The sequence below is a fragment of the Manis javanica genome, chromosome 3 (genome assembly GCF_040802235.1).
Source record: "Manis javanica isolate MJ-LG chromosome 3, MJ_LKY, whole genome shotgun sequence".
Lineage (NCBI taxonomy): Eukaryota > Metazoa > Chordata > Mammalia > Pholidota > Manidae > Manis > Manis javanica.
Window position 1 is genome coordinate 201,064,092 of NC_133158.1, and position 26,372 is coordinate 201,090,463.

Here is a 26,372-nt window from a genome sequence, read left to right on the forward strand (position 1 = left end):
CAACATAGACAGAGCTAGAGGGTATTATGCTCAGTCAAATGAGCCAGGCAGAGAAAGACAAAAACCAAATGATTTCCCTCATTTGTGGAGTATAACAACAAACAAAACTGAAGGAACAAAACAACAGCAGACTCACAGACTCCAAGAAGGGACTAGTGGTTACCAAAGGGAAGGGGTTGGAAAGGGAATGTGAGGAAGGAGGGAGAAGGGGATTAAGGGGCACTATAATTAGCACTTACAATACAGGTAGGTCAGGGGAAGACAGTACAGCATGGAGAAGACAAGTAATGACTCTATAGCATCTTACTGTGCTGAATGGGCAGTGACTGCAATGGGAAGTGGTGAGGACTTGGTAGTATGGGTGAATGTTGAAACCACAATGTTGTTCATGTGAAACCTTCATAAGATTGTATATCAATGATACTTTAAAGTAAAAAAATTTAAAGAAAAAAAAATAGAGGGAGACTAACTCATTTAATCCTCACAACAACTCTAAGAGGTAATGACTAGTTATTGTTAAATATTCATTTAGCACTTACTATGTCCAGGTACTGCATGTATATTAACTAAAACAGTCCTTCTGACAACTCTAGGGGGATGTTGTTGTCAACCCCATTTAACAATAAGGAAACTGATGCACAGAGAGATCAGGTAGTTTGGCCAACTAATATTAAATGACACTAGTCTGTTTTATAGAATGAAAAGCTGTCATGAGTGTCTATGTGTAGTATTTCTAACGATACCTTCCAACTTCTGAGTAGTGAGCATTTTAGATACAATTTCTCATTTAATGATTCCAACAACCTTGTAAAGTAGCTATTCTTACCCAAGTTTTATAGATAAGGAAAACTGAAATTGGAGGAAAAATACCTTGCCCCAAATCATATGGCTAGTTACAGAGCTGAGACTGACTTTATGTGAATCTAAGTCAAAACCTATGCTTTTGACCAGGTCTTGTCTGACAGAATCACAAGGGCTGGGATGCCATTTTTGAGCTTACCAAATGGGTTTTTCTTTCAAGGCCACAAATTCTTTACTATATTATACAGCTTCCAGTATAGCAAATAACAGAAATAAAGGTGGCCAATATCTTAGAAACTGGCCTCTATATCACAGCCAATAGTATAATAACTACATAAGGAGAACAAGGAGGGTTTTCTAATGCTTTTTATGACTGTATTTATAACATTTAAAAGTAGTTCAAGCTGAGAAGAAATGCATTAGGTAAATTTAGGGCTAGGAAAAGCTACCCAATCTCTACCTTCTTTACAATGCAGTGTGCATGTATTCCACTGTTACTTCCATTCTACCACAAATGACAGGTTTGTTACACCTTATAATAGCTTACTAAGGGAAATTATGACATTCCTTCTCTGGAAGATTTTAAAAACAGTTTTTCATCTGATAGGGTGGTTTCTGAAATTAGGTGAATTGACTGGATAACATTTCAACATTTCTCCTAACCCTCATTATTTGATGTAGGTATGCCAATAACACAAATCTTCAAAAAATAAAAACATACATGGATGTTTGCTAAAATAACACTGAAGAAATCTGGTACCACAGAAGGGTAAATAACAATGAAAGCTGACAGACTGTGTAAAATATTCTAACTGGTTCAGAATAGATGTTTGAAGTTTCTGGGATGACATTTTGTGCGATGTAGAAATTTTACAGTTAGAAATAATTTTATGCAAGTGTACATAGTTATAACTACCATCAACTAGTATAAAATACATTCAAAGAATTAACTAGAGCATGTGCTTTAAAGACAATCATAAACTATCACAAGAACATAATGGTAGTAATAAGACCATGGGAGAAAACTGAACTTATATATAAGGTTTGTATGGCTTCAGCTATCCATAACTCTAACATAATAATAATACCAAGCAGATGCTGAGTATTTCTATGTACTGTCACAGGAGCAAAATGATTTCCCAGAGTTATTTTACTAAGCCTCACCAATTCTATAAAGTTATTATGTCAATTCCATCAAGGAAGAAACAGAAACTTAGAGAGGTAGGTTATTTGTCCAAACTTACACACTAATAAGCAATTGATCTTAGTTTAAAGTTAATTCTACACAGTCCAACTGCAAAACCCAAGCTCTTAATCACTGGGCACAGAACTTGTTCCTCACCAACAAAAACAAAGTCAATTTTTAAGATGCTAATATGAAGGCAAATGGTCGAGGAAGAAAAGCAAAAACCTTTGATAATATTCAAACTGAGTAACACTTGAATTGCTCTGACCTCATTCGGGGTCTTTTGGGGGTTTACTCCAATTCTTGGGGATTAAAGGACTCACATTATTGGTGGCTGATTTCCCCAGTTCCCACTGGGCTCTCCTACCCATTATGGAAGATTCACAAGTCTAGACAAGTAGACTTTAAGATTGTGTTCACATCCCTACACAGTCCAACTGTTTTGTTACTTGTGTGCATGGCCATTTCAGAAATTCCTAGAATAGTCTGGATAGTCACTAAATGTCAATCATGATTTTCAGCTCTTAGAAACCCACTGTGTATTATTCTGGCCTCAAGTAAATAAGATTTCAAAACTGTGGTCACTCTTCCTTATATTTTTCTCTGGAAACTCTGAGAATACAGAATCAAAGAAAGAATGTTAAGGTACATGATCTTTTTCTGTCTTCCTCAATTTTCTCTGCTCATGACTGATGAGAAGAAACGGTTCTACAGGCTACCATGCCAGGGTATAACAAGAGAAAGAAATGGAAGTCAGTAACACACAACAGGTACCTTATAAATACTGCCGACTGCCTGACCTTTGCCATCCATATCTAATGTTCACTTTTCAAGCATGGTTCACAAACAAGGAGGCCAAGGGCACCACAAAAGAATTACTGCAAATATAAGCACACAAGTGACTCTTAATCTTAAAATACTTTATGAACTGATATAGTAAATACTGAATAGTTTTCATTAGTCTCTGCTTTTAAAAGCTTTCAGCAACAAGTCTGCTGCTAGTCCTGGGGACATAGCCCCACTGAGAACCCTTTTCTCCAGAAGAGGAATCTGTTCCCGAACTGTGGGATGGGTCCTGAAATGTTCTAACACACTTTCCTGAATGAGATTCCACATCCACACTTTCTGCTGCTTCTGTCTTTTAGTGGCCAGCTCCCCACTGGCAAGCATGAGGTCCCGGAATGCTTTCATTTTGTCCCACATTTCCGTGATCCCCTCTCCACTTCTGGCAGAAATACGAATTACCTGTTGAAAAGGGAGGAACCAGAACCATTTTACTTAAAATGACAGAAAACATTTTCATGGGGGACTCTAGTAGTTGCCAAATTCTTAAAATTTATGAAAACAGGCAAGTGAAAATGGAGCATTTTATCACTATGTCAAAGTAAATATACTGAGATACCTTACTAGGATTACTGAGCACATAGCAGAAATAAGACACTGATTCTAGGTCACACTTTTTTAGCCCAGAGATTTACTTTGACTTAGGATAGTGTGGATGGTCCTCAAACGCAGTGTGGATGAATGGGAGAGTTCCGAGGACGCGAAGCACAATGTCAGGTAGGCTTCCCCGAGGCCTCAGTGCCACAAATGGAACAAAGGTGAGAACATAGCCCCATGGCCTTTGTCAAAGCTGCTTGACTCAGCCCGTTGTAAGAGCTGGACACGTACAAGACAGCTTCAGACCCAACAGAGATAACATGACAGGGGGAGACTGGGAGCTGACTGTAAGATATGTCATCATTGTTCTCATTATAGTGATTATAGCTTATTCCTTAAAAATATAGTGTCCTCCTGAAGATCAGGTGCCCACATCAATATTATAGCATCGCTTATTACAGGATATTTTTTTAAATCCCTTATTGAAAACAGTACCCAACAAGCATAATGGGAAGGCAAGTTATCACATCAAAAACCTTTTCTCTCTTACTCAAACTCTAATATAGATTATCAAATCATTAATTGTTCCATAATCTGAAGGATGGCTCCATTCAGAGTAGATTTGCTCTTACTTCCAAATGGCTCAAGTCAAACATTAAGCAATCTAATATGTTAACTCATATCTAATTTTTGACATTCTGTGGTTGAAGGATTATATTGAAAATCATAACTACACACTCTGGCTTTGTCATAATTTTTAAAATTGTAATCTCACATACAAGCAAAAATTGATTATATGTCTAGCTTGGGACTTAAATCCTCTCTTCTAATGTGCACAGTCCACTCAAGGTGAAAAACACAGAAAGGAATGCAAGCTAACCTTCGGTCTCCAGACTTCTGAACGCCTGCGGAGTAGCTTCAGTGCGCTCACGTACTCTGCTTCTATCCTTCGAGCTGGTACGATCAGGTCTCCATCAGATTTAGTGATAGCTACCAAATCTGCCATCTCAATTATACCTCTTTTGATACCCTAAAGAGAAATAAGAGAAGTGATTTATTAGAAACACTTCATTACAGCAAAATTGGGACCCCTGGCCATGCTGAGGTTTTGAAAGTCATATACTGCATTAACTTTTTCTCTGCATCTCCTCAAGCCCTGGGTACCAGCAGTCGCAGTCACTCAACAGAATTACTCAAAAGCCCTGGCTCTTTGGATTATGAAAGTCATCTGTGTATTTCTTCCAAATTTATAGACTAACCTGATGAAATACATTCAGCATCAGAATATATATGTCATCAAGACACAATGTGACTGAGAGGTAGCAGACAATTCACATTGTCTCTTGATGGATTCCATCCCTCAGGACTAAACCCACAGGATGCGAAACCATCCATAATTAATGCGACTGGAAAAAAACACACCTAACACTAACATCTACATTTCCAAAAACGAAGTCTTTGAAGTTTCTCTTAACAGAAATTTTGTTTTCCGTTTGCGGAAAAATAACCTGATGGCTAAAAATGCCTCAATCTCTTGATTTAAATTATGTTGCATAAGAACAATAGAAATCTTAAAGCCAAAAAGTCTTATTTGGAAAATATAGATTTTCCCATCTGAAATTAAAATTTCTTTTCAAGTTATGTTTAAACATAACTGTCAATAATTAAATTCTAACAGTTAATGTTTCTAAATTGCAGCATCCAGTCTGCTGTCACTACTTTTTTAGAATCATGCAGCTTTAAGGGAAATGTTGTATAATAGCTTGGTCTTCGTTCAAGGTTCCTGGGAGGTACCCTCTAAATCCTTGGAATTTCCCAAGTGACAGGGGTGTCTGGGTTATTCATCGTGGGCACCTGGGGCCATACCTGAGTTTATGCTACGAGATCACTCAAAATGAAGGCTCATCGCACCAGAAAGAGCAACCATATGCTTTCAGCCATGTGATGTCAGCCTGACCTCTGGGGAACGGAGAGGGCTGGAGACCGAATTCAATCCTGTGGACAGTGATTCAGCCAGTCGTGCCCACATAATGAAACCCCAATGAAAACTCCAGACACTGCAGCTCAGGTGAACTCCCTGGTTGCTGATACACATCAATGTGCCAGGAGGGGAATGTGTCCTGAGGACACAGAAGCTTTGAGTTTGGTTCCCCTCAAAAACTGTCCCAGTGTGTCTCTTCACTTGGCTGGTCCTGATTTGCATACTTCATAATAAAACTGTTACTGTAATACAGTGTCTCCCTGAGTTCTCTGAGTTATTCTAGTGAATTACTGAACCTGAGGGACAGTGGGGACCCCTACATTTGTAGTCAGGTGGTGAGAGGCACGGGTGGCCTGAGAGCCCCCAAGCTTGGGGCTGGTGTCTGGAGGGCAGTCTGGTGGAGGTGATACCCTCCCTGTGAACCCCAGATCGTTAATGCTAGAACTGCACTGCAGAAGGAAAGTAAGAATCCTATTCTACCACAGATAACAACGACAATGAGATCCCAATTAAAAACATCCTGATCTCTCAGGAGAAACTTCTGAACCAACTATACTGCAAATGCCCATGTAAAAGCGGTCTCTTTTGGCTGGAGCTTTCAGCCAGAGATGCTTTATGAGTGAAAGCAAACCTCATTAGATGGGGTTTCCAGGAAAGTTCTTTAAAGAGGGCTAACGCAGCCACGAAGTGTACTCTTCTGCCTACCCCATTCACTCCCCCGTTATGGATGGGAAAATCTAAGTTGATGATTAGCTCAATGTCATAAATTCTACTGCTATAAATTGGGGGAAAATATAGAGGATCTGCCTTTGACTCAAGTATTTTAGGCAATGTAAAAGATATTTCTTTCCCTATACTCATTGCAATTAATTTATGAAAACACAACATTAGAAATTTTTCCTTTCAGAGATGAATACTTTGTGTTTTGGGGAACAAAAAGTCAAAATAATTACCTGCAATTCATCTCCTCCTGCTGGAGGTAGCAGTAAAACAAACATGTCAACCATATCAGCCACTGCAAACTCCGACTGACCCACACCTGAAATTTTAAATCACAACTAAATACTAAAATATTCACAGTAATTTGACTTTCTCTACTACACTGAACTTCATTCACTTGTACTCACACTCACACATTCAATCTGATCCCACTTTAACACCCCACCTCTGAATTTATTAAATGCCTCTGTCTTACCCTATAAAGTGCTCAACTGTGTGGAGAGGCACTACTCTAGGGTCACAGTCTACATCTGCTACACCTCCTCAAAGCCTGGTGAAAGCAATGCCCCCAAACACCCTGTCGGCCTCCTTCCCTTTTCTCACCAGGTCTTGCTACAAACATTCACCGTAATCTCCTGACATGATGATGACTGTGGCGCCTACGACACAGTGAAATAATGGCAAGACCTTCCCGGCTCCTCCCTCCCTGCCCTCTGCCGTCCGCAGACAGGCATATCCCAGTACCCCTCGGCCTCCCTGCCTCCTCTCCAGTCCCACCGCAGAGGTACAGGCCCAAGAGAAACCTCCTTCCTCCCTCCTCCTCTGTGCCCTCGCTCTGCTTTAGCTTTAACCTCTTTTGTCTGCAGGCCCTCAGCACATCACATGAATCACGCTCAAGTCTTTCTCATCTGAAAACTAAGCCAAACAAGAAAAAAGTTAAGAACTCACAATCACTTCCTATCACCACCATATTTCTCACTTTCTCTTTATAGCTAAGTTTCTAGAAAAGAGTGGATTATGCTGTCTTCACTGTACTTCTTCACATTAATTTCAATCCTCTTCAATCTGACTTCCACACCCCCTGCTGCACTAAAAGTCCTCTCCACCCTCTCTTTCCTTGGGGTGATGCACCCTCTAGGTGTCCAGCCACTGTTTATTCCTCCCTATTTCTTTACCCCAGTGTTACCAGGAGCATCAATATACCAAGTGAAATACCACGTTCACCAAACCCGCTTTCAGCCAGAGATGCTTTATGAGTGAAAGCAAACCTCATTAGATGAGGTTTCCAGGAAAGTTCTTTAAAGAGGGCTAACGCAGCCACGAAGTGTACTCTCTGCCTACCCTTTTTACTTCCCTGCTTCCTTCCTGCCACCTGGAACACGATGCGCAGTTAGAGCTTCATCACACAGCTTTTAACCATGAGCGACCTTGAGGGCGGAGAGTAAGTGCCAAGAGTGGACAGCAGAGACAGAAGCCTGGGACACTGAGGGCACCGTAGAGCCAGCACGTCTGCTCGGGACAGCCTGCCTCCGGCCGTCTTTTATTTACCGAGAAATAACCTCTTTCTCATGTCGGTCACAACTATTTTGAGTTTCTGGGACAAGCAACCAAATGTGACTTCCAGGTATCACACTTGGGTTTTCATGTTCTCTTCTCCCTTGATCCTCCAGCTACCATTCAGGCAGCTCTTTCTCCATCCACCCTTGGATAGCAGAGCTCCCGTCTCCAGCCCCGTGTCTCTCCATTCCCTGCTTTCACATCCACGCTCTAAGCACCCTGAGCAAACTGCAGTTCTCCGAACAGGCCCTGTTCTCTCACTCCCCTGTGTCTTGGCACATGCCTGCGAGACCATACTTCATTTAACTCCAATTCTTCCTTCAGCTGCCACCCCCTCCCAGAAGTCTTTCCTGATCCCCCAAATCTGGGTCAGATTGCATCACAAACACTCATCACACAGCACTATAACAGATCGTCTCTCCACAAGAAGTGTGAATTTCTCAGGCTTTCCATTTCTGTGTTTTCGTTGTGTGTTAACTATGTGCTAGGGGTATGAAATAAAACATGGCCCCATGTTCAAGAGGTACGTAACTACGTTAATTTTCTTAGCAAATATTGTAGACATATGAAGTGTACTTAAACAAAACAGGTGTTATGCTAACGTATTGTTTCTGTCAGTCATCCTAATGTTTATAGTTCTCCTCTGGCACTTATAACACACCAGCCTCTCTACAGTTATCCAGACACATGGCTTATTTTTCTTTTCTTTCAGTGTAAGGTTTGGAGCCTATATGTACTCATATCCCCTGTAAAGTCTGCACTGTCTTGTATTTAATTATGCCTTTAATAAATACATCTGCTGAATGGACCAAATGAAATTAGTAGTCATTCATCTTTATACAGCATTCATTGTAATAGCATTATATTGTTAGGAAATAAAAATTAGCACTCACCTACAGTTTCAATAAGAATGACGTCATATCCCCCTCCTTCACACAACAGAATAGCTTCATTTGTGGTCCTTGTCACGCCTCCTAAAGTGCCGCTAGTAGGAGATGGCCTAATGTAGGCATTCATATCTCTTGATAACTCAGTCATTCGGGTTTTATCACCCAGAAGTGATCCTAAAACACAGTTACACTTTATAATCATGGAACACCTATAAGGACCAATTATCAATCAGCCAATTTCTAGGGAGGGCTTTATTACACTTCTCCCAAACTCTAAATTCTATCTCATATCATTGAGCCTTTCTTCCACACAGTGTATACAATGATGACAAATTAATCTTTTTAACACTTCAGGTCCCTCAAACCTATAAAGGCTAGAGGTTCATATCCAGATTCTTCAGCCCAGCATTGAAGGTCCTCTGAACATATCCCTACCTTACCTGTCCAGTATTAGCCTCCACTCAGCCCTAAACCAACCTTCCATCCCAGCCATTACAGTGTGTTTACTGCCATCATAACACTGTTGTTTATGGATCTCAGCTGGGGTGATTTTGTCCTCAGAGGAAATCTGGCAATAACCTAGAGATATTTTTAATTTTCACAACTAGGGGGGTGAAATGCTACTGGCATCTAATGGGTTGAGGCCCCAGATACTGCAAAGCATCCTTCAAGGGTCAGGGCGGCTGCACACAACACAGATGTCAGCAGTGCTGAAGCTGAGAAACCCTACTTTAACATAAGTTCCCCACCTATTAATATGCCCTACATATTTTGTACACTGAGTGATTATTCACAGGAGGCAATTAATTGAATAACCATGGAATATAACTGGTAATATTTCAAGGGTTACTGCAGTATTCTGGCAAATATCAATACTTGCAAATTCTAGAAGACAGAAAGACCTGTAGCTACTGAAATTACCTTTAACTTATTTTAATACTTGAAAGCGTAGTGCTGTTCCAACATGAATTTTAATTTTCACTCTGCCTAAGTGGTAACTCTTCCACATAAAGCTGATGCTAAACGTTGAGAAGATCCTCAAAGATATCTTTTCCCTTATGATTCCAGTTTCGAGTTCTCCCAGGTTCTAATTTTAGAGTACATACCTACCACATCTCCACTACCTTCCTTACTGCACATAATCTTTCCTAAAGTAATTTTCTACATGAAATAATCTCTGTGTAAGTCAACAATCTGCCAAAGCCATATTTTAAATTATTATCCCGTAGATCCTAACACACTGCCTAAACATTATGAAATTACTCTCCCATATAATTGTCTTTGCAGTGAATCCCAAACTGCTGGTTGCAGGCCTTCAGAGAGGCCTCAGGGCAGGGAGGCTGTGAGTCCAGCACAGCAAGGACTGACTATGTGCCAAAAAAAAAAAACCACACTCCTCAAATTTCAACATCAGGCTACTTTTCAAATATATGAACTGTTGCAACAGTAAGTTAGAAATGTATACTTATAGTGTCCCGTTTATCATGTACTTTTTTCTTTCAAAGTCTATTTTTTTACCTAAGAAAGGGATACCCCTTTTTGGTTTGAGAAAGGTTAGGAACCACAGAGTTATGCAACTTTAACCAGACTATCTTACATAACCATTTCTGCTATTATCACCTCAGGCTGTTATTTTATTTGGCCATTGTAAGTATTCTAGAATATTAAGAAGGTGGGGGGAAAAAAGCCTTCTCACCTATATAAAAATGAAGGCCACTATAAAAAAATAATTGTGTTAAGTACTTTCATTTAACAAAGTTCTTAGACTGTAAATAAGACAATAATACATTGATGTAGATTCAATCTTGAACCTTGGGAGGATAACTTTAATTTTACAGTTAGCCTTTTAATTATAGTGAATCCCAAACTGGAAGTGTTCTCAGAACATTTCTCCATGAGTGGTACAGGAGTTGTTGTCTGCCTTTCTATTAAACTAAAGCCCCTGAATAGGATTCTATCATCTTTATTTTTTAGCATTAAACCCACAGCACACAAACCAAACACTTCCACAAAGCACCCTGTATTTCCCCCTTCACAACATACATTACATTTTAATGTCTGTGTCCTCTTAAGATATAAAGCTCCACACGGCTAAAGGGACTGTGTCTTATTCACCACTGTACAACAGTTCCCCTTGCACCATGCCTCACCTACAGTAGGCATTCAAATACTTGCTAAGTGAATCACTGTAATGTTAGCTTCAATCATAGAGAGTAAGGCAAGAAAAACCATTCCTGAGTATGTACATGGTTTGCTTTATGTTTTCCTTAAATGACCCTTTGGGGAACTAAGTTTATTCATTTTCTCTTTGGTGAGCTGCAAATTAAACTTTGAGTGACTGCATAACCTCAAGTCAGTAAGTAAGTGCTGAGCACTGTGTACAAGGCACTATGCTAAGTGCTGCAGGGGGCAAGGCAGTATATCACATGTTCCTTCTAAGCATTTCTGTTTAACTGAACATGTAATATAAACAGGTAACAAGTTATAAAGAGCAGTAAGGTTTCTTATAAGAGATGCTACAACAATCTGAGGAAAGGAAGGAATGAGTAAGGACCCATTTCCTGAGCTGCCTAGGGTGTGTGACAGCCGGGAAAAACAGCAGAAGGTAAGAGGGGCCTAGCCTCAGGCCGGGCAAAAGGCTGCAACTTACTTTTGATTACCTTCAGCTTCTGGTACCTGTCCTCATTCCCTCAGGACCCAGGCCTGCTCCAGGGCTACCTGCAAGCTAACCTTCTCTCTAGAGCCTGATGTCCCACACTACTAGCCTCGGTCTCCACCTCCCACCCAGAGCATCCTTCCTTCAGTGAGACCGAATAGCTAGGGCTTACTAGTCACCTGACGGCCAACTCTCCGACTGTCCCACTGTAACAGAGACCCTATGAGCCCCGGCTCTGTCATTCAAGGATCAGCAATACTTACCACCACTAGTACAAGAAGAAGGGTCCACAGCTAGCACAGATAATTTGTGCCCTCTCTCAGTAAGCATTTTTCCAAAATATTCTATGAAGGTTGATTTTCCAGCACCAGGAGGTCCAGACAATCCTAAAGTGGAAAGAGACCTTCCAATTTAAAGAAATGTATAAAATCAGCACTATGATGACTTCTATTAAAATATTAGACTACCTTCCATTTCTAATTTATTATAATCATCATGAATGTATTTTGACACTTCCTAAAGCAGTAAACAAAAATCCATTTACTTATATAGTTCCTGAGTAAACGGAAGATAGGAAGTTAACAATTCTGAGCTGTGTATCTTGGGCAAGTTACTTAACCATTCTGTACCTGAGTACACTCTACAGTAAAATGGACATAATAAACACCCAACTCTTCAGGCTGCTGCAGGATTAGATGACTTAATATTTGCAGTATGTTTAAAACAGCACATGGCATAAAGTAAGATACATCAATATATGTTCAATAAACATAAGCATCATTTAATTATAACTATATTCAGAAGCATGTATGACATATGGTATACTTGGCCCCTCAACACAATTTTCAGGGCAGGTCTCTTAAACATTTTATGGGTGCTTAATAAACATATGTGGCTTTTATTTATGATGGTGATAAAGTAACTGCAATAAAAATACAGGTTTACCTGGCCTCATAAGATCAACATAGAAGAATAGCATTGCAAACTTGTGAGTTGGTAGTTAATGCCAGGTATTTCTGGGACATTTTGTCTTCTCTTTGGGAGGTTGCTATTTTGTCTGTCAAAAATACATAAAGATACATATAGTAGTCTCAAAACGGAGTTCCCTCAGTGAAAGCAGAAAAATAAGATGTGTGGAAATGTAGACTGCTACAAATACTGGTTTGTGAGCTCTCTTCCAAATTATCTTTAAGGCATTCACACCCCCTAGGTTTTTATCCCTGTATCACAAGTACACTAAGTTATAAAACCTATTGTAATGGCAGTCAGTTTTTAAGTATATTTATTTATTCATTCCTCACAACATTTCTGCATTTTTCTTCCTCCCTTTCAAGTTGGTTTTAGTTGGGAGGGTTGGTTGGAATCACGTCGTTTGCCACCAAAAGCTCACATTCCACCCAAAACTGAGTTGCTCAATTCCTGCTGGTCAAACATATCTAAATTGTTTTAAAATGTACAATTTCAAAAATACATAAACTTATCTGCCATTACAGAAAGAAGTCAATTCTTCAAGAAATCAAGTGAACAGCTAGTATTTTTAGACAGCAAACAGATACAGTCTCTCCTTGAAAATCCTGTTGGTACTGAGGTGGCTGTGCTTAGAGCCATGCCATTCCCAGACACTAACAAGACATGTGAGACAAGAGAGACTGGCCTACAGAAGACTAATGAAAAACCTGAGGAGAAATTTGAAAGGCGCTAAGGATAATTATTGTTGATGAAACCCTAAAATTCACTTTTATAAAAGGTAAATTATAAAATTCACAGTTAGAGTTGATAATGACCACAGGGAATTCACGTTAGACTATTCAGCAGAAGGACTACTGAGAGAAAGGAGTTAACTGGTTAGTAGTTCTTCCTATGCATTCTACTCGGGGAGCCATGGCAAGATTCTTGCGAAAGAGGAATCTTACATTGTTCTTTTAAAATACAGAGCCTTGGTTCACATGGTCAGACATTTTATTTCCCCCAACATAACAAGACTGATATTTGCAAAAAAAAAAAAGGGCATTTAAAATTCATCCCAAAATTCTGAAAGGAAGAAAATAATCCCATTAGACTACAAACTATTTAAGACTTATTTTAAGGGAACAGAGAGAATTTAAAAAATATTTACTGGACAAAAAAAAAAAGACTGACCCACTCGAAATGCTAGTGGTTTTCCTTTATTTAATTGTTCTTGTTTTCTGTGGTAGACTAACACCTTCTGAAGAAGTGCCTGGGCTAACTCTTTCTTCCGGTTGTGAGTTGATTCTATAAGAGTTATGGCCTCTGCTAAGCAGGCTCTTTGCCCTTGGGTTAAACCAGTATAAAGTTTATCCACACATCTTTGTTCTTTATCAGAAAGTCCTTCTGTGTGGTCCTTTAAGGTTGCTTGTACACACAGTTTTCTCTTCAAACCACATGATAGCAGCATCCACTTTGTACAATGGAGTCCAAGAGAATTTAATGGCTGAGCACATGGGATTCCCGATCGGAGGTGGGTACTTGCAGGAAAGATGAAACGGTAACGTCGGGAAGGTGTTCTCAACAGGTCTTTTAGGAACTGCTGGTGAGGATGTCGCAGCAGCATGGGAATATTCATTTTGTTTGTAACTGGAGAAAACACAGGATGTTTTTTGGCTCAATGTGATTTGAGACTCCCTAGAAGAAAGAAAAACATACTTTTGCCAGTTCACCGTACAACTAAAATAATGAAGTAGTAAAACTGCAAACTTAGTGTTTTCCTTATATTCTAAAACACACACAAATTAGGGTTCCTGGTAGTACAAATGGGAGAAAGTTTCTTACCAGACGTAAAGGACTTCCTTGCCTGCACTTAATATTCAGAGTAACTAAATCACAGGCTTCTGCTTTATTGTGAAGTGCAAGATACATTAAAATTTTCTTCTACACAAAAAAATCCCTATTAGGGTTGAAATTTTAAGTCATGCTTTTTTCCTTCTGTCTTGAGATCTTACATTCATCTTAACAGCTTTCTCAGTTCAAATATACCCTATTCTGAAGCTCATTCAAGAAGTTAAAAAAAAAACACCTCTCTGATGCTGGCCTTTTCTTTATTCTCTCTGAGAGAAGTGTGGTTAGTAACACAGATTCTTGGGGCCTAAGTTCAGGTACAGGTATGTACTTAATGGACTCCCCCTGGAACAGAGATATTTGCAAAGAATGACCTAACATAAGCACACAAACTACAAGAAGCCTTCCTGTGAAATGAACTGGGAGGACCGTATGGTCATGAGATCAGTGTAGTAAGGTCAATGCTTATTAAAAATGCATAGTCCCAGCCCCACAAATCAGAATCACCGTTGGTAAGCACACGAAAGTTTGAATCATAAAAGAATTAGATGAGGATTCTTTACTGAGATCTACTGATATTCTCCGCTTCAAACTGTGTTAGACAGTGAATGCTGGCATGGTATATACTGAGAGGCAGGAAAGGACGGAGGTTATGAGCCACGGCCACTCTGACTCTGCCACTTAGGCTATAATGACCATGAGCAAATTACTTAATCAACCACTCTGTGCCTCAGCTTCTTCTTAAGAGAACAGGTCAGGGCACAGGATGGCTGTGAGAGCGAAGTGAGTTGATTCACGTAGCTTGGGACGCTGCCCAGCACAGAGTAGGAGCTCAGTAAGCATTAGCTTGTATTATTATTATTAAACCAATTTATAAAAGTCAGTAAAAAAAAAAAAAGATCACAGACCTCATGTCCAATGGCAAACTAAAATTCACAGGCACACGATACACGGAGCCAAATCTGGATTTAGGATTATTTAAAAATTTTGGTTCTCAAGTACTGGTAGCACAATGAAATAAATTACTTTATTGCTCCAAACCTCTCTAAATTATATTTCAAGGCCAATCAGCATGAAATTAATTTTAGCTAAGTAACATTCTGTTAGGAAAAAAGAAATTAAGATTTTTTTATTGTTAGAACTGTAACTGCTCATCATTATTCTATTGGGGGGGGCATTATGCCTTCAATTTGTAGAAAATTAGTCTTATTCGAAAAGGCCAATTTTTAAAATTTGTGACGTTTCTAAGAAAAAAAAAACAATTCAAAAAATATCCTCTACCACCCTTCACAGAGAACACACAAAAAACATTAAAACAAAAAAATTCAGACGGATCTATTTTGGAAGCTCTCTTCAATATCATCTTAAACACACTGCTCATCAACACCACCACTACCATCACTAGGAAGGGGGAAATATATACATATACACATAGGATAGGAGATGACGTTGGACCAGGATGTAAACTGGGGCCAAGGAACTAAATTTTGTCTTGTTGGCAATGGAGAAATGACAGAGACCTTTATGGAGGCTCAACTCTGGTTTTCAGGAGGTAAGACTAGAACAATGGCAAGAAGTCAAGAGTGATCACCCCCCTCACTAACAGACAGCCTATTCAGGAAACTAGCAAACAAAGACCAAAAGGAGATGACGAGGACCTGGACGTAGGCAAGGCATTAAGGAAGGGACAGAAAAGAGAAGCCAGATTCAAGCCCTCCCCATCCATGTTAGGATTCTCAAAGCTCGCCATGGAGCCTGGCACTCTGAAAGCATTCAAAAAAAGAAAAACCTACTTCATTGCCTGATCTTAACTTACTTCATTTCCTACTTGCCTGTTACTCACTTAAACTATTTTCAAATACCTTATTTCACTTTATACTTCTAGACAATTCCATGAGGACAGCTGGACAGTTATTATTTTTCTCATTTAATACAAGGGGAAACCAAGAGTGAGGTAGGTGACTAAGGTCTTAGCCAGCAGCAGGACCAGGACTCAAACCCAGGTCTTTTTCCTCTCGGCGGCATTTTTTCATAATACATTATTTTAGGATAAAGGAGAAGTCCTTTGGTTAAAAGGAAAATAGATATTAGTAACTTGCCCCCTCCCAAAGTAAACAAGAAGCATTTAAAAAGTGTGGCAATGGCAGCAGCATTAAGAGGAGCTAAAGAAGAGAGAGAGAGGAAATGCTGACCAGGATACAGAATATTCTTATTACCAAACCTAGTCCCATTCTCCCACAGGGGAGATGTCATATGTAGTCTAAGAAAAAATTAGAACTATTTTAAACATAAACTTTAATTAACAAATCTTACTCTACCTCTTGTTATAAACAAAGCTATGTCCAAAAAAGAACAAAATAATACACTGAGAAAGAGGGAGAGAGAAATAAGATTATAAAACAGCTTTCTTTCAATGAATATTTGAGCATTTACTATGTGTACAGTATCAGGCACCAGGAATACAACAATGATCAAAAGAGGACAAAAATTCTTGCCCTCATGAAGCTAACATCCTGGTGAAGGAAGACAGACAAGACATAAATAAGGAGGCCAGTGTGTCTGGACCTGAATGAGCAAGAGGGGAAGTGTAAAAGAGAAGGGCAAAGAAGGGGTCAGATTTAGGGCCTTAAAGTTGACTGGGGAGACTTTAGTGAGATCGGAAGCCACAGGCAGAGGAGAGCATGATGTGGCTTCTGTCTTAAAGGGATCAGATGGGGATGCAAGAACAAAAATGGGAAGACCACCTAAGAGATGAATATAATAATGCAGATGAGAGACGATGATGACATGGACCAGTGAGAGGGGAGTTAAGTCAGATCCTGAATCCTGCGCCACAGCAAAGATGGAGTCGCCCTTTAACAAACTTGGGAAGACCGGGAGAGGCGAGGTTTGGGGTTAAGATCAGCCATTTACTTTCAGCTACATTCAGGTTAAGATGCCTACTAAATATCAAGGTGGGATCCTGAGTAGGCTGTAGTATTCATCAGTCTCAGGAAGAGTTCTGAGCAGAGGTGTACATTTGAGAATCCTTAGAGTTTAGGTGTTATTTAAACTCATGAGACTGAATGAGATTATCAGAAGAGTCACTGGAGATGAAGGGTAACATCATTTTTAGTAAAATTTTACACACACACCTGCAGAAGGAATACATATGTCAAAGCGTTAACTTGACCTATGGATGAGTGGTATTTTGGTGCTTGTATGATGTCACTGGCTGATCACATTTATCTTTTTTTATAAGAAGCATGTTACTTCTTAAAGTCCCCCAAAGATGTCCATGTCCTAATTCCTGGAACCTGTGCATATGTTATGTTACATAGCAAAGGGGAATTAAACTTGCAGATGGCACTTTATCACTGACCTTAAAATAAAAGACTACCCCAAATTATCCAGGGGGCCCCAATATAATCACCAAGGTCGTTGAAAATGAAAGAGGGAGGTAGAAGTATGGAGTGACATCAGGTGAGGAGAACTCCCCCTGCTCCCCGCCTTGCTGGCTTTGCAGATTCTCCCCCCACACACGGTGGACACGCCGTGGAGTGCAGGCAGCCTGGAGACGGTGGGGAAGGCAAGGAAACAGATTCTCCCCTAAAATGGTACAAAGTGCTACTCACGCCTTGATTTTTAGCCCGGCGAGATTGATATCACACTTCTAACCTACAGAACTACAAGATAACAAATGTGTGTTGTTTTAAGATACTAAGTTCCTGGTAATTTGCTATAGCAGCAAAAGACAATTAACACTATTGCTAAGATTAGAAAATATTTTTAAAGATAAAATTTGGAACTCTTCATAATCTGAATGATACATATCCAATTCATGGCTTAATTTTTATCTTTGCCATAACCTATAACTTGTTTCCTTCTGCATTCAGATTTCTTCATAATATGAGAATCAAACTTAATGAGTCCTTTATTTAAAGTTATTGTGACCATCGGTATTATATTCAATGTATATTTATATGTCAATTTCTAAATTAGACATACAATTAGCTTATATAATCAAAACCTGGTAAAAAGAATTATGTGCAAGGTGAAAAAAGTAATAATCATATTTCAGCTACAATTCTATGTAGAGATTCTATCAGAATCATCCTATTAAGACTTGAAGTTCAACAGTACTCCAAAATAATGTGATGTACATGGGCTACTAGCCATTTCTGACAGTGTTTGTAAAAATCATCTAGATGCTATGATAAAATAAGGTGTCCAGAATGAATCTTTCACTTTTTTACCAAATTCCTACTCAATTCAAATATCACTTCTTCAAGGACACATCTTGCCCTACCTTTCCCAGGCAGTCAATTTGTTCTATTTGCAATGTCCCACTGCCTTTTATTCACATCTCAGAGAGAGTATTTGGCCTCCTGTTTTTTAATTTACCTATTTATAGACCCCTCCCCACCAATTCTCATCCCTCACCCCATCTGAAGATCCCCTCAGAGAAAGGACAATATCTTATTCTTCACTTCCTTTCAATCTAGCACAGTGCTTGGCACATGGAAGCCTGTTAATTATTTTAAGGTTCATGAATGGACACTCTATCTGTGTAATATTGATCTAGTATACTAGAAAGAAAAGTTTGAGTAACATCTTAATCTGTGTGAGTTGAGAATTTTTATAAAAAAATTCTAATGTCTAAGTTCCCTGGTTTTGAATCAAGGCATGTTTGATATATAATTAATCTTCCAAAACAAAAAAACAGAAGGATTAAATTTGTAAGGAATCAAAACCCAGTAACAAAAGCTTTACTAAATGAAAATATATCCACTTATAATAATGTAAGCAGTGCCATACCCTATAAAAATGAGATGATTAAAAATTGTCTAATAAGTAGTATATAGATTGCTCTAACATTTAGACTAGTGATTTCTTACAATTTAATTGCAGTCTTTCTGAGAAAATCCATGCAACTATCTGACAAGCTTACAGTTTATATTGCAAAGTTTATCACAATTTGGGATTGTGAAGTTCTCTACCCTTTGATGCCAATACAAATCTCAAAAGGTCTTTAAGTGAAAAGAAAGAGCCAGGAAAGGGATGATGCCATATTACTCTATTCTTTCGCCAAAACGTAATTCTAGGTTTTTACACCTTCCAATCTCTCCCCAGGGGCTGATTTTCTTGGTGGCCCCCAAGCCCTCTGGACCATGTGAATGGCACACAGCAGCTGCTTCCTTTTATTGAATGCTTATTGTGTGAGACAGTGTGCATGCACTTCCTCAGCTAAGCCTCAGAGCTGTAGATGAGATTCTACTTTACAGAGGAGGCTCAGTAAGGTTAGGTTGAATGACCAAGGCCTCGCAACTAGTGGCAGACCTAGGGAAAAACTATGGGTTTCATAAATCCAGGTCTATATGGTGTCAACTCCAGACTGTTGTATAAAAGTAGTGTCGTGTCACATCAAGGGAACACCAAATAAACCTCTACATTTAAATATGGAATGATTATGGCAGACTGTTCATCTTCATTTTGTTTTTCTTTTTTTCTTAGGCCAAACTGAAAAATTAGTTTACATTTTCTGTGCAAACCTTATCAAGAGGAGATTCCGATTATGCATTAGGTAACAGAACGACCTAATTTTAAATGTTTTTTTAAAATATTTTTTGTTCTGCAGAGAGTAATTCACACCTGAAAGTCCATTAACATAGTGCAACCTATTAATTTAACCAATCAACCAGATTTTAAAGGAGTCCATAAATTTTTTAAAAGCCAATATAACTCAGCCGTATATGAGCATTTTCTACCCCTATGTCACAAGAGACTGAGTCTACTAACGTGGCAAAATCATGACGGTAGGGAGGACTCCCACTGCTCGGGTAACTAAGCATCTTCTCCTGCTTTCTTATGGAAATAAATCAAAGAACTTCACCAATAATCAAAGCAAATTGTTTCAGTGAATTTTCACGATTCCTGAGAATCTGGTTTCATCCTACAATTTTGGGCTGCACGCTACCAAAACACAAGAGTGATTCTGCAGCATAAACAAAAGCAACTGCAGCATTTACGACATTCTGTAAGATTCCTCAAAGCACTAGCATTCTTAATAAACCAGACTGTCAATTTATAATATTCAATGAAAAACATCAAGTGGGCAAAACCCTGAAATGGGTTGATAAATGCATCCCCTCTCCTGCAAGAAGGCTCACATAGACAGCTGCATTTTTAGACTCACATTTGTTTTCCTCCAAAATACCTTTTAGATACATTCCTTCCTCTCTACCCTCACTCCCACATTTCTCTACTATAACTGCTTTTAAGCTTGGATTGCAGTCCACAGGAAGAAATGCACTTACATCAGTCAACACACAGGCATACAACTGAAAAAGAAGTTTCACAAAACCTTACTTACCCCTATTGCATGTGATATGCTCTAATACTCTCTTTTCTAGTTTTTTTTAAGTTTTCTTTTTTTTAATGCTGACTGCAACCTACCAACGGACACAACTTTAAGTCTGAAGAACTCCAATCTACTATAGCCATTCCGAAGCCATTAATTCAACTTCCATACTACCACTTGGCATCATCAATGTAAATCTTACTGTATTATTATTCTGCATACACTACTTACATGCCTTATGCCTTATCTGTTTAAAAAAAAGTTTTTCTGTGATTTAGCCGTTCTTTCATTTAGCAACTATTTACTGAGAACCTACCATACACTAGGCACCATGCTAGGCCTTGAATACACCCGGTATATGGGTCTAACATAGCTCCTAACATCACGAAGTTTACAATTGAGCCAAAAGTCATCAAATAAATATTTCATACCCTTTATGAGTGTTCTTGTCCACCAATCCAATTTAACTTATTCCCCTCCTCCACTTATACCACACCGATGTAACTATTCTGACCTGCACACTGGCCCTGGAAAATGCCGCACACTGGCCCTGGAAAATGCCACACTTTTATACATCATGGCCATTGTCCATGATGTTCCTTCTGAGTGGACTGCTCTTCTCTCCTTGAATCATCTCACAAATTCCTCCTCGGCCTTCAAGAATCAACTTAAGTGTCTTCTCTAAACAATTTCCTGGCCTCCTTTCCATGCCCCTTCAGTTGTCCTTCCTATCTCTTATCATCAGGTACTGGTCACATCCCTCTATTATAATGCTGATCACATTGTTTTGTAATCATTTTTTTAAATGCAAGTCTTTCTTAGACTGTAGTTATCTTTGCATCCACAGCATAGTTTATTGCTCACAGAGTAAATGAATGGATGGACGCTCTATTTCTGTATGGGTCAATAACTCCATTAGGCTGATTACTCTGTTAATCAATGTTTGGAAACATACATTTTTATAGATTTTACAGTAAATATATACATTTAAGGACTTTCTTTTGAAAGTCTGATTTCAATATATGGATGTTTTCCTTCATTAAAAATTTGTTCAGCAGCAACCAGTCTGATGTGGGATATTTGCCTTGAAATTGATCCAATGACTATTCTCAATTTTAATGACTACTCGGGCAAGAAAACACATACAGGATTTCCAAAATCAATATATTCAGTCAGTGTCTGCAGAGCAGGACAGTTCATAGAGGCAATGCAGTATTATACCATGTGTTACCATTTCTCAAGTCTAATCACTTTTGATTTTGAAGATAAACTGTCAGATACCATAATCTTTACCATCTCTCACCACACTCACGTAAGGCTTTACTTTCTCCTTCTCAAATAATTTCAGGAAATTCTGGTATGACTTTTTAAACAGGTTATTGTTATATAAGAGTATACTGAACATATAGTGAATTCATTAAGGGACTGTTCTAAAGTTCTCTGTCCACTTTACCTTTTACCATTTCTCCAGTTAAGATTCAGATTTCTCCGTTTCTACTTTTAAGTTTCAGTCTGCTTGAAAAGTCTTTGTTTTTCTAAATCCCTTCACCATTAAATGTTTGATTCTTTTCCACTGCTGCCAGCCTAGTCAAATGTGAACTAGTCTTAGGAAGCTCTAAGACCACCTACAGGACCTGGGCATTCTCTGCCCTCTATATGAAAATACTGAGACCTACACTCAGGGTCACAGTGATCATGAAATAGTGTGCATGAGAGAGCCTAGCAGAAGGCCTGACATCAAGCAGATGCTAATTAACTGTCAGGAACCTTCCTCTTCTTTCTCTCCCTCCCCAGTCTTCTTGGACTTTACAGCAGGCTCATACTGACTGAGAATATGATCTCCTTACTATCCACCTCAAATGCTTCCAATAGTTGCCCAATAGTACCACCCTCGGACAGTGGTTCTAAGTGTGGTCTGCAGACCAGTAACATCAGCATCAACTGAGAACTGACAAGAAAGTGTCAGGCTCCACCCCAGACCTGAATCAGAAACTCTGGAGGTGGGGGTCAGCAATCTCTTTTCAGTAGCCTTCCAGATGATTCCGATGTATACTCCAGTTTGAGAACCACTGCCCTAGGAAAATGTTGAGTCTGGCATTACACGGTTGCCCAAACTAGTTTTCTTCCATTTACTGCACCTGCCTTCTCGGACGACTTCTCATTATCTTCCAAACCTGCGGCTTACTGTCCCAACAGAGATTTTATTCCTTCCCACTCTATGACACCTCTCCAATCCCACCCAGTTCACATCCCAGTTTTAAGTCTTTTCTTGCCTATCACGAGTTCCAGGAATTTTTTTTTTCTTTTGATTCTTATTTCTCAACACTTGGGTGATAATGTGCAGAAGTCACAACCTGGCTGCTCCTGGCCCATAGAAGGCACGTGAACAAATACATGGAATGGTTGCAAATTACATTAAAAATTTTTTTAAATCACACAAATACAGATTTTGGCCTGTGTTGCAGAAAAGTAGATCTGGGTATAAGAGACCCACACGCCCATGTAGCAACAATCAGCTCAGCAGCAAATATTTCCAGCACTCACCAGCACTTTCCATGCCTAATATCTTTTCTTTAAACATCTTCAAATGTCTCAAACCATGATTTACATTTCTTATGCTTACATAACTTTTAACATTTGTCTCTCCTAATCGAATACAGCCCTTTAGAAGAACTGAACTGTTCCTGTCTTACTACCTTGCACACAGAACATTATGAGGTATTTACTACACAAAAGAACATTCCAGACATTGTACATGACCCCAAAATGAGTAAAAATTTGCCTGTCTTTGGAAAACTTTAGGGTTTTCTACCAACTTGGAAAAGCTATAGTAGTCTATTTTCCTAAGTATATGTATTAGGGCACAACTAGTAAGAAAGGTAGTAAGAAATTTTATCATGCCATTTTGGCTTAGGTTGTCTTTCATTTCCTCATGAAATACAAATTACCTGACCACGGTATGTCTGCTGGATGACTTAGCCCACGGCCGGGCTAAAGTCTGTGACAACCTAGACGCCGTCTGTGACCTTCGGTTTGAACTGTAGCTGCCTTGGACTGCCGCCCTCCCCAGACCCACCTTCGGGTTAACCATTCGCCGGTGGCAGCGGCAAAGTACAAGCCACCTTACCAAACTGCCTTTCTGTAGCACATCGCCTAAGCTCACAAACCCGCAGAAAATGATAAAAATTTTTGAACACTGTTTACAGAGCATTTCCTTTTTAAGGAATAAACAAACAACGAACCTTCCCTTCGAGCTCATTTTGTCGACACCCGCCTGTCCACACATATCCCGCACCCCTCAACAATCCAATTTAATATTCTTTTTCCTTCTCGCACCCCAGATCCTCCAGGGGGCGCCCCCGACGCCGGGGTGGGGTCCCCCGGCGGCCAGAGGCAGGAGCCCAAGCCAAGATCCGGCCGCCGCGCACAACCCCCGGCGAACACTCACCCTCCTAAGGCCACGGAAGTGCAGCCCCGCCCCGCCCCTTCCGCCGGGCAGGGTTCGCCCCGCCCTGCGCTCCCCGCGCCGCGCAGGCGCAGCGCCACACTGCCGGGCGCCTGGAGCTCCGGGAGCGGCCGGGGGTCGGGCAGCGGCTCGGGGCGTGGCCAGGGTCCCGGCGGACGTGTCCGCGGGAATCCAGAGTGTGGAGGTTGGTGCAAGTACGTGAAGGCGTCATTGGGGAAGTTGGGGGCGGCGGCAACCTTCCGGGAGAGCTATTGCTTTTCATCAGGCCCACGGTACAGTCTTTGGTCTCCAAAGCTCGAGGGTTGCAGTTTCTCCCCTGCGGCCGTAGCAGAGCCCGGGAGCCGAAGCCAGCGTCCTGCTCCAGTCCCCGCAGCCTGCGGCGGCCCGCGTGCGCAACCCCCTTCCACTGCCTGGAAGCCGACAGTATGAGGAGGGAGAGACTTGGTACCTTCGACACACTGGCGAAATAAGGCGACTCAAACTCCGCAAAGAAATATCCAGCCTGTTGGAATAAATACTTAATACTTCAGCGGAATATTTTTCAGCTCAAGTTTTTAAACCATGGCGTGTTTTAAAGAGATCCGTAGTTTTTTCGCTTAAAAGTTATTCATATTGAACTATAACTTTTGCACCAAAAGAAAGGACCCCGCGCGCTCAGAAAGTTACCTCTCCTGAAATGAAGAGGAAAAAGAACTTGCTTAATGTTTGCTGCCTCTGCGGGATGGAGTGCTAATTTTTTGAGAACCCGTTAGATCATATAAATTATAAAATCTGAGTTTTAATCTAAATTCTAGGATTTTCAGGGAAAACAAGTCCCCCAAATGTTTGCTGTAATATAATGAAGACAACATCAATAAGCAATAAATAGCAAGGATCAAATTTATGGCAAAAAGAAATGGTCCTAAAAGGTTCTATATTATAATTAGTGTCTGGAGCCAATACCCCATTCCCCGCATATGATTTGCATAATTGCATACATTTGTGAGGCGTTAGGCCTTACTCAACTACTTGATATAGGTTGATTTTTATAAAATGGAATAAAAAATGAGTCATTGGTCTTCAGCGTCTTTATTATTACTATCTAGACTAACAGACAACCTGTTTTACTCCAGAGTAATTGTAAGAGTCCAAGAATAATTACAGAAAATTACACATGTCTAAATGAAGAACTTCTTTTCTTTTCTAGTGGAAATAACGTGGAAGCGGTCATAACGGATTTCAAATCTTAGCTCCTGAATACAGTAAATAAAATAAGGGTAGCCCTCAGGAGAAGTTCTTTCTTTAAGCTTGGGGCTGCTCACCTGTACCATGTTCTGTGGGGTTTTTTTGGTGTTAAATTTTATGAAATCTGAGTTTGCATTACCTTAGGAAACCTCTAGTATTAGCATACACAAACCTGTTGCTGTCAGGTAATTGGAAGTACACCTGTGTAGCGTTTTTGCCAAAAAGCGTTTAGCCCGACTTAGGAAGTAAATTCAGAATGTGATTTGTTTGGACTTTTCAATGTCAATATCATGAAAGACAGTAAAAAAAAGACTAATCTGTATTAAAGGCAACTGTGAACTGGATAGAATTACAAATTTTTAAAAGGTCACACAGGGCATCTTTGTGGACCATTGAAATTAGACCCTGGAAGTGTAATATATTGTTGACTTAAATTTCTCAGGTATGATACTGTGATTATTAGAAAAATGCTTTTGTTCTTAGGAGATGCATGCTCAACTATTTAGGGGTGAGGTCATGATACATGCAAACTTAATTCAGATAATCCAGGCCAAAAAAAAGGATTTGTAGAGAGAAAAGTAGGCACTATGTTAATTATTCTAGGTGAATAGTATGTAAATAGACTATTCTTTCAACTTTTCATAGGTTTGGAATTTTTCAAAATGAAACGTGAGGGAGAAAAATTGTAGCTACCAATCTTTTAAAAAAAAAATACTGGTTGTGATCATTTATAAGAAAATACAAAATCCCTATTTATAAACTAGTTTTCTTACAACTGACCTTAAATGGTGTACCATGTCTAAGAGCTGTAGGTAGTCACTTGAGAAATGACTTCAGTATTAAAGGCATGATACTGAATCTATACTAAAACCATTTACCCACCAAAGTTAGGTTAATGTGTATCATCTAAGGATCCCTGCTCTGTGCTGTAAATAGCATTAGAATTTTAATAACATTAATGAATAATTTTAATCTTGTCAGTAGTTTTTTAAATGTTCATTCCTGCAAATATTTCTTTGTGCCAGGCACTAGGTTCTGGAGATAGAGCTGTTATCAATACAAATAAAGCCCCTACCCACAGAGCTGCCATTTGGAAAGCAAGAAAGGACACAGTAAATATGCCAATATATTAAATAAAAGATGCCATGTAGAATAATAACTAGGGTTTAGAGATTCGGGAGTGCCAGGTAAGGACAGGTATATACTATATTATATGAAGAGAAGAAAAATGGCCTCACTGAGAAGGTGACATTTGATCAGAGACCTGCAGGAAGTGAAAGAATTGTGGGTATCTAAAGAAAGTGCACACTAACAAGGGGAGCGCTTGTCATGTGTAAAGAATAACAAAGGAGACCAGAGTCAATGGATTATGGGT

At 39.6% G+C, this 26,372-nt stretch overlaps 1 protein-coding gene and 1 long non-coding RNA gene across 4 annotated transcripts; one reads left to right on the forward strand and one right to left on the reverse strand.

Annotated features, from left to right (window-relative positions):
• Positions 1 to 2,890: 2,890 nt before the first annotated feature.
• MMAA (metabolism of cobalamin associated A) lies at positions 2,891 to 23,799 on the reverse strand. 3 transcript variants are annotated; one of them, XM_037024744.2, is made up of 7 exons: positions 23,756 to 23,799; positions 13,311 to 13,814; positions 11,435 to 11,557; positions 8,519 to 8,689; positions 6,302 to 6,387; positions 4,248 to 4,397; positions 2,891 to 3,232 (listed from the first exon to the last, which is right to left on the reverse strand). In XM_037024744.2, exons 2-7 carry the CDS (start codon positions 13,753 to 13,755, stop codon positions 2,945 to 2,947), a joined length of 1,263 nt encoding a protein of 420 aa, XP_036880639.1. In that variant the 5' UTR covers positions 13,756 to 13,814; positions 23,756 to 23,799; the 3' UTR covers positions 2,891 to 2,944. The 3 variants fall into 3 exon arrangements, with proteins under 3 accessions (XP_036880639.1, XP_017497889.1, XP_036880641.1); XM_017642400.3 differs by lacking the exon at positions 23,756 to 23,799 and adding an exon at positions 23,550 to 23,749; XM_037024746.2 differs by lacking the exon at positions 23,756 to 23,799 and adding an exon at positions 12,117 to 12,228 and having other exon boundaries at positions 13,311 to 13,438.
• A 29-nt stretch (positions 23,800 to 23,828) lies between these two features.
• Positions 23,829 to 24,830, forward strand: LOC140848546 (uncharacterized). Its single transcript, XR_012129629.1, has 2 exons — positions 23,829 to 23,967; positions 24,068 to 24,830. It is a non-coding gene; the product is annotated as an uncharacterized lncRNA (long non-coding RNA).
• Positions 24,831 to 26,372: the final 1,542 nt, after the last annotated feature.